This window comes from Gadus chalcogrammus, chromosome 1 (assembly GCF_026213295.1).
Source record: "Gadus chalcogrammus isolate NIFS_2021 chromosome 1, NIFS_Gcha_1.0, whole genome shotgun sequence".
NCBI classification, from domain to species: domain Eukaryota; kingdom Metazoa; phylum Chordata; class Actinopteri; order Gadiformes; family Gadidae; genus Gadus; species Gadus chalcogrammus.
In genome coordinates this window covers 23743426-23755608 of record NC_079412.1, presented here as the reverse complement: position 1 = coordinate 23755608, position 12183 = coordinate 23743426, and the positions used below count along the sequence as shown (strand labels likewise).

The 12183-nt window shown below is 45.1% G+C and overlaps 2 protein-coding genes across 2 annotated transcripts in view; both read right to left on the bottom strand.

Moving 5' to 3' along the window:
• rhoab (ras homolog gene family, member Ab) lies at positions 1-10481 on the bottom strand. Its single transcript, XM_056597072.1, has 5 exons — positions 10372-10481; positions 4976-5133; positions 3920-4040; positions 2271-2401; positions 1-2017 (listed from the first exon to the last, which is right to left on the bottom strand). Exons 2-5 carry the CDS (start codon positions 5129-5131, stop codon positions 1844-1846), a joined length of 582 nt encoding a protein of 193 aa, XP_056453047.1. The 5' UTR covers positions 5132-5133; positions 10372-10481; the 3' UTR covers positions 1-1843.
• Positions 10482-10990: 509 nt separating this feature from the next.
• The window catches only part of tmem115 (transmembrane protein 115), a 7849-nt gene continuing 6656 nt past the window's right edge, over positions 10991-12183 (bottom strand). Inside the window, exon 3 of the mRNA XM_056597060.1 lies at positions 10991-12183. This exon is cut by the window's right edge and continues 1443 nt beyond it. The gene's annotated coding sequence lies outside the window, so the exon portion shown is untranslated.

Sequence of the window (12183 nt, the reverse complement as noted above, 5' to 3'; positions counted from 1 at the left end):
GAAACGTGTTACAAGAAAGTAATTTATTACACAAACCAAACCTAGTTTACAAATACAGTTTCCAGTCCTGTGCGTGTGTAGTCTAGTATGAACAAACCCACATTGTATATTTACAGACTTATGCATTCAGCTTTGTTTTTCCTGTTCCATTTCACAAAAAAAAGTAAAAATACAATAAAAGCATAAAAGGAATTTGTACACGACAAGGAGACTTACGCTTTCTTCCTATTGTCTTTATTCGTCTAGTTTGGGTTCAAAATAAAATAAAAACCTATACAGCAATTGTGGTCCTAACCAAGTTGTAGACAAGCAGCAGTGGCCCGCCTTTATCCTTTCTGCCCAATACCAGCATTTGGCAGGGATGACTGATGGGGTCTAACAACCTAATGTAGATGAAAAAAAAAGCCTAAAATAATAAAATTAAAAACAAGAACAAAGCGAAAACATTAGCAGTCCACAGTCTTCCACCTCCCAATCTTAAATACTGATAGACAACATATTAAAGATATATCTTTTTTTTTTTTTAAAGAAACATAAAAACAAGAGAAGGTTTCTAGAACTGTCCTCCACCTGGGCAAAAGGCAGGAAGAACAGGAGAAGGAGACGGCTCACAGGTGTTCTGAGGGTAAGGAGGGCGGGGGAAATTATGGATGAATCACATCTAGGAGAATAGCTTCGGTAAAGCCTGTGTGCTTATTTGGTACGCAGATCAGGCAGCAAAGCCAGACAGGAATCAAACTCGACTCAATTCAAGGCTTGGAATCAGATGTCTACAACGAGGGAAACCTGAAGGGTCACACGGGACAATCAAATTAAATTTTCATCTGGGTGCCAATGCAGGTTGGTTGGTATAGTCAACGAGTAAACTAACCAAGTACAATCATAATAGATCAATAGATGGGTGGCAAATGTCCTAGACGTTAACACAAATTATAATTACTGAATGGATAGCAAAACCAGCCATTATCCATTTTCCCTTCTCCACAACCAGTTTAAAAAAAAAAAAAAAAAAAGATAGGAAAATGACAAAGTAGTTCCTTAAAAGGAAAACACAGGTCTCAGATGTCACTGATGAGGTCATGGTGTGTGATCATGCTCATACATGTAAACACGCTTGTCTCCTGTCCTGGTTCTTCCTCCTAGTGGTGTTGGTGGGGGGGGGGGGGGGGGAGGGGGAGCGTCGTGTCAGGTGCCCCCGGTAGAGCGGAGCACCAGCAGTCAACTTTGTGGAACAGGGAGAGGAGAGCGGAGCCGACTGCCAACAGCGTATATGGAACGGGTTGTACCATGCAGGGTAGCACAGTTGTACTGCAGTTTAGGGGTGGAAAATGCTTGTTTTCCCCCTCCCACCCACACTTGTTTACTTGCCAATCCAGGGGCAGTGAATTCCCCAAACCCCATTCTCTGCCTTCGTCACAGCTTTAATAGACTTTCTTAACTCGATGTGACCTTAAAAACAGAACAGCTAAAATTATCTTTCTCTCTTTAAGAGGCTGGTTGGAAGGAATTTTAAACTGCCAGTAGCCCAGGGACACATATACTACTGGTTTACAGTGGGTACCCATTGGCAGTGTGGCTCCGTCCCTCCCCCTCCGTCCAAGGTCTATACAGCCATCCCCAACCTCCCACTCTCTCTCCCTCCCTCCCTTCCCCCAAGTGCTCAGGGGAACCCAGGTCAAACCCCAAGTCCAATATGTCAGCCATGTTACGGCGGAAGTCACTTTTTTAGCACTTTAGACCCACCCACCCACGTCCATCTCCCATCATCCCAAAGTCCCCGCATGAGCCCTGGCCGCGCGTCACCAGCCCAGGGTCGACAAAGAGTCCAGCGGCGAGTCCACTTCTACAGCAGAAGACACTTGGTCTTCTGCTTGCCGCGACGCGCCTGCAGCGCCGCCCTGGTGGCCATCTCGAACACCTCCCGCACGCCGTCCTTGGTCTTGGCCGAGCACTCCATGTAGCCAAACGCTGCGATCTTATTGGCCATGTCCCGGCCCTCTTCTGGCTTGACTGGCTCCTATTGGACAAAAGATACAGGGTCATATGAAACCTATATCGCCATCCACTGACTAATCGTGTTCCCTACAGTTGCTGTAGAATACACGATCACAACGATGAGGATGCAGAAGGATCCAGGAGGGTGCTAAAATTCAAAAAGTTGTAATTGTATTTCTGATCAATTCTGGGTTGCAACATCATGGGTTTTAATAGCAACACTGAACCGTTGTCCCCAGACAATCGCCAAGCCGGACAGCCTGGGCCCCGTGTACCTGTTTCATCTTGGCAAGTTCCCGGCGGGTGTGGTCGTCGTTGCGCAGGTCCTTCTTGTTTCCCACGAGGATGATGGGAACGTTGGGGCAGAAGTGCTTCACCTCAGGGGTCCACTTCTCTGGGATGTTCTCTGTGTGGGCGGGAGATGGGGGAGGTGCTTACAGGAGAATCAAGTGGACCGCAGCGACAGACAAAGTGAAGAGCAGCACTACCGCTAGTATTTGGCATAGGCTCGCAACTTTTGTAATCTCGTCGCCTGAAAATCTGCGTGATCACGTTGCATTTCTGCGGCAACCATCTACAACCAACTAAGAGTGTGCAAATATCCCAACTGGTTCAATTTACATGAACAAAACTAGGTTTTATTGCACTTTTTATGTAAATATTTTTTCATGTAAATATAATTGGCAACCTCAATTCTTAGGGTTGGAAGGAAAGCCTTCCAACCAATGATGATGAAAACTATAAAGATGAAATTCCATTCAATAGAAACTGAGTGAGACTAATGCAGTGCAATATTTGATACTCGAAGCATATTAAGGCCATGGAGGATATGAATACTTAATGATATAGAAGAGCAATTACATTCATCTTAAATTAGTTTAAGGGGTACAATTAGGCATTCAATTAAGATAAGAGTCCTCCAAGACAATATTAGCAGATAAGCCAGCCTCAATCAAAAGCACTTTAATCTGTATATTTACTCCATGACAAATAAGACCTATGTCAGTTGCTTTGGATTGATTTGTGCCAACTTATTGCACTTGAACTTTGACTATAATTACCCATTTTTACAATGTTCAATTTAGCTTGCTGCCATTTACTCTTCGGTTGAGGTAAGAGAACGATAACGAAGGCCTGCTTCCAAATAAGGAGATCCTTCTGTATATTGGTTTCACTGTCTTCTGATTGGTCAGCTGAGAATCTACTGGTTTACGGCTGAGCAAACATTTCCGTGAGATTACAAATGGCATATGTTGCAAAAAATGACCCAACTGTAAAAAACTAAGCACAAAGTGACAATAATATCTCCTCTTCTAATAAGGTACAGACAGTGTTTATAATGTACAAAGTAATTAGTTTAAACTGAATCCCTACCCATTTTCTTATCATTCTGTGATATTAGACAGGGAAAGGAGGTTTGATACAATTCTGCGCAGTGTTATGTGAGTGGGTGTGCCCAATGCAGTTCCTCTCTCAAGAGCTGAAGTCATACTTTATGAAACCGGATGTGTTCGCACAAGACACAGACCTTAACTCACATGCACAATAAACGACTTTGATTCAAATGCACATGACTCATGCAAATATTCCAGGGAGAAACAGCACCAGAGAGGGAATGCCGGGTTCAATATTTAATACACATCTTTGGTCGGACGATTGTGCCTTTTATTTGTTTGGAAAAGTAACATCCTCAGTAAGATTTTTTTAATGTTCTTTGCCCCAAATAGCTGGCAGTTGAAAAACGCCAAGCTAACAATTGTATTAAAACGCGCGACTGTAGCGACACACAAAAGCTGGTGAAACCGTTAATGCAGTGTTCCACTTCCAGAACACACCAACTATGGGGCTCAGCTCCTTGTTTGAGGAGCACAGCGGGGGAAAGAGAGGCAGTGTGGGTGGGTGGGTGGGTGGGTCGGGGACTCACCCAGACTGTCTGGGCTGTCTATGGAGAAGCACATCAGGATGACATCTGTATCTGGGTAAGACAGGGGCCTGAGCCGGTCATAGTCCTCCTGTCCAGCTGTATCCCACAGAGCCAACTCCACCTGACAGACGCACAGCAAGACAAAAGAGGGAGAGACAGGAAGAAGACGAAGAATTACGATTAACAGCGATTCCAATGCACCACACTCACAATCTAAAAATGGACATTTAGGCTAGCTTGCCATAGAAAACCTTGGCCTTCCAACACACACACACACACACACACACACACACACACACACACACACACACACACACACACACACACACACACACACACACACACACACACACACACACACACACACACACACACACACACACACACACACACACACACACACACAGGGCAGGACTGAATTAAACCAGAGGTCATTATCTCACTGAGGGACGGCAAGCTAAAGACGGAAACAGAAACCAGGACATTCGGAGTGGCGCTCCACAGGAAGGAGGCGTCAGAACATACTCTGCTGCACAGGAGCCCAGAAATCACTCAGGCCCATCAAGAAAACTGCATGTCCCATATTCCCCATTTAATCCAGAACGAGGTCGGGGCCTGTGGGCCGACCACACCGATGACTTTTGGGAAATGTAGTGAAATATACATATCGGATTATTATCAGATTATCACGTACAGTGGGGTCTTGCCGTCTTCAACCAATTGGAGTGCTTCGATGTCAAGAATTTTAAGCGGGTCGCCTTTAATCTTGGCCAAAGGGGCTAAACCAGTCAGCCGGCTCTGACAGCGCTCCCATGGCCAAACTACATTCCAGGCAGGGCAGATAACTACTTCTGATAATGACACACCTATGACATGCCAGCATGACTTTGTTTCTTTGTACCCGACTGTAGCTACGTAGTTAAAGACATAACATAACATAGTTGTGGCAGACGAGGATGAGAACTTAGAATTCAATAATACAAAAAAGGGGGATAGGTCACACAATATACAAAACACAGCGCATCGACTGGCCATCAACTACTAGGGCGGACTCACCTGTTTGCTGTCCACCTCTATGTCGGCCACGTAGTTCTCGAACACGGTGGGCACGTAGACCTCGGGGAACTGGTCCTTACTGAAGACGATGAGCAGGCAGGTCTTGCCGCACGCTCCGTCCCCCACGATCACCAGCTTCTTACGGATGGCGGCCATGGCTGTGGAGGGGAGAGAGGGAGAGAGGCAGGCAGGGTGAGCATGACCGACGACGTCCACACAGGAGGCACACACAGGACTCCGGCACAGCCCACCGGTCGGGTGGAAGCAGCAGGAGACAGGAAGGTCAGGAGTGGACAGTGTGATTACAGCAGAGTCACGTGACTACCAGAGAACATAGGGAAAAAAACCATGGACTGGTGAAATAAGCGTGGGGGCAATATGAATGGAAGGGGGTTGTGGATGTTACGTCTTTCCAAACTGAGTGTGCCGCTTCTCAGAAGGCCTATGAGGATGTAACGGAACATTAGGTCACTTTTGTAGGTCATATCCGACAACAACATGAAAAGTCTTGACTACTTCATGCTTCCAGAATGTATGATGTATGGCTGAAGGCTACTCAAGACCATAAAAAGATATTACTGAACTAGAATTAATTCCCCCTACGTTTTGGATAGCTAAAAACAATTATTCCGTAAGGAGAGGTTGCGTGCCACTGAGCACATCGAAAGCCTTATTATGTTTAATTATTGAGAGTCATTAATGAATTCACTATAACACTACCCCCGTGCACAGCCTTCTGTTCACCTCCCCAAAAGAGAAAGCGCATTTGATGAGCCAGTCTAAAGACTGCGTGAAATTCAGAGGCAGATCCATCTTGCATAACGGCATGCATTTCGAAGTTAAACAGATCATTAGTGCCTGATAAACCACGTGATTTGACGAGGAAATCCGTGTGCTAGCACCGTGTTGGCGTGATTTAGACCTTAACGGAGGTTGATGTTTTGAATTATTGTCAGAGACAAACAACAATTTGCAGTCGTGGTACTCCAAGTTCCAAATTCTGGCTGAAAAATGTACCCGAGAATGCCTTGTTGGTTTGAATAGCTGAAAAGGACGAGGGTGGAAATGATGCTCAGCCAACCCAGCTAACCATTTCAAGGTGTCTCTGTGGTGATGACTCTTGTGTTTCTGTGCAGCTTATTCTGATGCGCGGTTACTGGGAACACACGGAAATAGAAACTGATGTGAATGTTCCAGCGAGACTTCAGCCCCGTGCGGTGGTAAATAGTTACAGCCCGGTGACGTGCTCATGTGGGTGAGAGGGAGGTTGCTCAACTGACTGAGAAAGGAGAAATGAGCATTCGGAAGATGAACGTTTGTGTGTGTGCTCTTGTAGCTCGAGAACTATTCTGGGCCGATTGCTTTGCCTCATTGGTTGAGCTCGGTGGCGGGACAATGGACTGGTATTGCAACAGGAGGAATTGGTTTAATGTACTGGTACTGCTATTGAGAGTACGGCTACAGACGTCACGTTTCTCATTATTTTGCAGATGGATGGATGAGATTTTCAATTAATGTCCAAATCATTTAGTACATCAGAATGATGATGAAAAATAATGACGAATGCCCATTTCAAATGACCAGAGACGTAATAGCTTGTCTGATAAGCATTCCTAAAGCAATTACTTCATAATGATCTGATGCAGAGAAAAGCACCAGTGTAGTGGGGACTTTGTAGCCGTTTGGTATTTGACTTGATAAATGACTAATGCCGAAATGTGTATCAATGAATGATGAACGCTTCAGCATTGATTAAGGCCTTTGAGAATATCAAAGACTTCAACATATGCCAGCAGGCAGTGAGCTCCAAGGACGGGGCTAGGAGGGGGGGGGGGGGAAATGGGTGCAGTTTAGACATGAGCGATGTGTCATGCTCTAGAGAACTGCCTGTGCGCAGGAACACACACCTGGGGTGGTTTGCAAGTCTCATCGCAGAGCCCTACCCTGAAGAGATGGCCACAGGGCTTAAGTTTATAGCCGTACCGTACCGCCCCCCCGAGCCCAAAAGATCATGTGTTGACAAACTCTGGCCTGGCAACAAATCAAAGCCAACCTCAACAGGCGGAGGAAAGGCTCTAGCACGGACGCCATTCAGACAAAACAAACAAGAAATGGCGGAGAACCGAGGCCGAAACAGGAAAGGCTCTGTATAGCCATACATTGGTGTGGTACTCAAAAGTGTTATTTGTATAATCTCTGGATTTAGCAATTCGGCAGAAGTAAGGGGTGCATGTTTGCGTGGGCGTGTGTGTTGCTATGGCCACCAAATCCGACTAGCACTAATTCAAATCAAAAGACACACACAAACACGATTCACGACCATGTAGTCTTGGACGCGGTAAGCCGAGTGGAGATTGATCCATGACCTCCGATGGGCCCAAACAGACGAGGGGCTCTGCACTTGCATTCCCAGAATGCCAGCGTGGCAGGGTAAGAACACATTACAACACAGAGTACATGAGGCTGGTGACCCAGCAGGCTCCTGAGCCAGGGAGGTTTGAGGACGGAATGAGAAGAATGCAAATGCGTTTTCCCCCTCGAGTGCTCAGGGACATGTCGGCAAATGCGTAAAAGATTGTCGCACAGACGAGAACCGGTTTAACGTCTCTGAATACGTTCCGTCAGTCCCTAGCGAATAAACAGTACACAAAACTGTGGGACACGCTTGTGAGGCTGAGGGGTTGGAGCTTTTTCTTTGAGTTTCATCACAACCACTGATGTTCAGAGCCAGTCCCAAAAGGAATGAATCACTGCACAGCAAACCAGGCGTTGCAATTTCAACAGAACAATAATCAATTTTAAAATAATTTATGTCTGACGCCTGCACACATCCGGAAGAAACGGCGCCCAAACTCAAAGCCTTCTTTTTGTTGCTCTCTTGTTACAAACCCACGCTTTGGCTCTGAATGCAGCGTGTCAGCAGCGTGTAAAGGCGTTCATTGTCTGCCTTGCGGAAGCTGGGAAATTAACATCCACCGCACAGATATACCACATCTCAGAGCCTTGTCAGTGTGGAAAATTAACATTGACCACACGCTGCTAAACCTCAGAACAGTGGTGGGGTGAGGCCGTCATCAGCTTTACGCAACGCCTACGCGAGTTAGCGTCTGTGACCGTGGAGCTATTAGAGGGCTAATTATTCCACCGGTCGAGCATGGGGATGTCAGGTCAAATTTGACACACCTGTACTGACCACAAAATGATCCAAGTGGTCCATGTCGCGATGTTGGTGAACACATCCAATGTCAATGACATTCGTGGCCGGTTGTGGACGACACGGTGTTGCATTGCGTTTGACAAGATCCATTTAGTTTGAGAGCATCCGGCACATTTGCCCAAAAGGAACGCATAGCATGCACCCCTATGATTTGCCCCTAGCAGATCTGACCTAATCCCTGTGGATAATGAATTCCAGGCCACCTATGCAAATCTCTGTTAACCCCTGCAAATACCCCGTTGTACTGGTGGGCCGCAAGTATGGCACAGTCCATTCCTTCCTATACAGTTGATTAATCTCAGTTGAGGTCTGCACATCAATTTACAGCCAACCGTGGCCGAGAGACACACGCAGAGAACCACTAGAACGAGTAGGGGACTACGGAGATGAACGAGGGACAGTGTATCAGAAACGATAATATGGAGCACCAAACAAGATAGGGAGCAGAGGAAAATGATGAGGAATTTAAGATAGAATGAAGATAAGAATGATGGAATGGGACTATGGAGAGAAGAGAAAAAAGTCAAGGGGAGGCAGCCATCTTGTCAATGTGCTGATTTGATGCCTTTATCTGGACAGAGCAGAGTGCGAGTGATCGGTTGATAAAGGCAATGGCCCGGAGGCCGGAAATAACAAAGCAGACAAGACCTTCAATGGGAGAGGACACTCACTATGATGGCTCTGTCAATCTCCCTGTCAATTGCCCTTGCCAATGGGTGCATTTGATTTATGCCCTGGGCGTGAGTGGAGCATGAGCTGATTGTGTCTGAATTACAAAAGGTGATTTTTCTTTTATTCGTCGTTGCTGCCACAACTTCAGCTTGCGAGTCAGGGTTCATCTTGTAGGGTAACTAACTATACACACACATGCTTATGTGTGGCATTCAGCACTTAAACCCACAGTAGAGCATCTGGATAATTACAAAATTCAGGTCAACCACAACTAAAGGCATGCAATCCGTTTAGTTCCTGTGGTTGAACACTTGATATATTTGGTTCATTTAATGCTGATTTCAGTACTTTATCAATTCCTACCTTATCAATGTTTAACAAACACGTACGTTTTTATAGATACACCTTAATGTAAATGACACAAAATCACATAGTTCAAGTTGGCCTTAGCACAAACCAAATGTCAATGACCTAGTTATTCATCACAAATGATGAACAGCCTAAATGAACAAAATGGCTAATAAAAAACAATAAATACAAAAACACGTCAATGACTTATAGCTTTGCTTGGTCAGCGTCACTATACATGGGAAGTGGCCTGGGGCTTTTCAAGCAGCACAAGACACCATTTCCAGTTTGATGTTCTCCCTCATCTGAGCCTCCACTGTTTGGTGAGAGACTGTTTTAACCACCTAGCTACTGGGTGGGTCACACCAGAAAGATGGCGTCATCACATCGGCAACAGATGGCTAGTGTGTCCGCAGTGGAAGAAAGGGTGGGTGGCCCCGATCCAAACTAAACAAGCCGAGCGGCACATAATGTACAGTACTGTTAGAAGAAGCGAGGGCCAAATTTCAAACCGCCCAAGTTCAATATGAGACTCATAGGAAAAATAAATTTTACAATTCTTGCTTTTCCGTTTTTGAAACTTTGGAAATGATTATTCCTCTATAAAAAAAAAGGCAGGCTATGTTGAGTTTATTCTGTCACTTACAATGGTTAACGCAATGCTTTCCAACAATAGGCCAATTATATACTGACAACACTGTTTTGGAAGATTAGTCGGGGAAGGCGTAATAAGAGGCGTTAGTGTTGAAAAACGTTATGGTTTAGTAACGTTGGCTCTCCGAAATAGATCCGTTTCAATTTAGCAAAACATAACTTTTGCTTTCGCTTCACAAATCCTAGAGACCTCTTTATGAACACTAACCAACCGGTTAAGATTTGGCGAAACGAAGCGATGTATTCACAGCACAACACTTGAGTCTTCACCGCGGCAGCAGCGAGCCCACGGTCGCACACAGAGTGCGGAAGCGGCGCTGGAGCCGACGTCGGACTGGGCCAACTTGACTGGCTTATCGCGTTAGCGCTTAGCATCGCTAGCATTCCACCGTTCAGCGACGTGGACAACTTTACACTGATTCCCCAATTCCACCCATAAACCAGTCATTGGTAGACACAGCTATTGTTTTCGATCCCCGAGTGAAATATTTGAACAGTAGTTTACCTGAAGTCTTTTAGGGCAAGGAGTCCGGTATTCCAGCGTTGGGTCGCTCTGCCGATCACTCTAGTCGCAACTCCTCGAGCCTCCAACCGATACAATGAACTACAACACGGGTGCGCGCAGCAAGGGTATGTAGTGGAGGGGGGAGGGGTGTCGGGGACGAGCATGAGCCACACCTGCGCGGGCACGCCGAGTGAGGCGACTTGTTCACTGTTGGCCTAATCATGTGTGGAGATGTGCTTTTGAGAGTACATTTGAGCCCAACACATCGTCTATTTTTTACGAGGTAAGTGTCATTCAAGGGTGTTTTCAAAGGACGAACCAGAGGTTGCATTGCAATTGGAAAACAAATGTTACTAGAACCGTTACATGACATATTGTCTTTGAATGGTCAAATAAAAATAAAAGAGTGACACAATACCTTACATCTTTTCCATCAGCAGGGTGGTCTAATAGCCTATCAAGAACCAAATCTACATAGACAAAGTGTAATTTATATACAATACGTGCAATGTGGGTTCTGTATTAATAATAGGCCTAGTAGAGCCATTCAAGACATGCTTTATATATTTCAAGCAAAAGGTTTCCTTTATTAAAGTTGACATATTTGACCCAAATGCATGATATATATTATATATATATATTTTTTTTTTGAGAAATTATTTGCGCGCAGACAACTACGCTGATTTTCCAGGACCTACTACTCCCCCTGGCGGTCATTTCTAGTACTACACCAGTAATAAAACAATTACGCCAACATGACCATTTCCATAAAGATAAGAAAGCGCATTCAACCGCACCTTCCTTGTATAATGTTTACGATATACAAACATTGCACTTTATTGTACCGGTTTTCATATTTATGAAATACTCATAGGCATACTTAATTGGGTACCTCTTTGGGGGATGCCATGTTGTTTCCAAAAACCAGTTTCCTAACTTTTGCTAAGTTTAATATTATTCATAGCGTGTTCAGCGAAAACACAATCAACACCAACAATTCCTCATCCATGGATTTTTCATATAAATTTTATTGATTGGCGACATCCTAAACAACACTGGATAGAAACTCGGGGGGAAGCCATCTCAAGTTTAAAAATAATCAATTTGTTCAACAACGCAGTCGACAACATCGACTTGCTGCCCGGGTTTCCTTTCATTGGACCGCTAGCGTAAGGGACGACAACCACGAACTTCTAGGCCGAGAGACGGCGGGGTTCTCTCCTCCATCTCCATCATCACCTTCATCATCATCCTCTTCCACCGAGAGATTAGCAGCGCGTCTCGGGCATAGAATACATTTCAGGAACGGAAAACAATTCAATACAAATAAAGACTGAATTAACCCAACACCACCACTCTCTTCCTGTACCAACAAACCGCCAACACCCTTCGCACGCAGCGTTAAGGTTACTTCAGAGGGAAGAGAGGCGTGCACGTTCAAGAGAGCCGACAGGACTTTGACGGAGGTGTAGGAGCGACATCTTTGCACATATTTATTTTCGCACCAGGAATTTACAAAATAAAAAACACCCAGAACAGTATTATATTTGTGTACACATGAACACAAAACCACATCGGATTATTTCTGTGGGTTGAACATCTGAATTGTGTTTATAGTAGTGGATGTGCTACACACTGCACAGGCAGCGCTCGGTGGAATCTGTGCTTCTACATTTCCTTCAAAAGAAACACAAAACAAGTGATTCCGTCAGTCTAAAGATGAATTGGTTTTCCCCAGAGCTCACAGGAGCTGTGGGCTTTCTTCACTGTCATCATGAAGAGACCGTGCATCTTATCACTAGTGGGAAATAC

Coding starts and splice junctions, on each gene's coding strand:
- rhoab (XM_056597072.1), bottom strand. CDS start 5,131: ATGGCCGCCATCCGTAAGAAGCTGGTGATCGTGGGGGACGGAGCGTGC. Junction 4,041..4,975: donor TAGAGGTGGACAGCAAACAG/GTGAGTCCGCCC, acceptor TGCGTCTGTCAG/GTGGAGTTGGCTCTGTGGGA. Junction 2,018..2,270: donor AACTTGCCAAGATGAAACAG/GTACACGGGGCC, acceptor TTTGTCCAATAG/GAGCCAGTCAAGCCAGAAGA.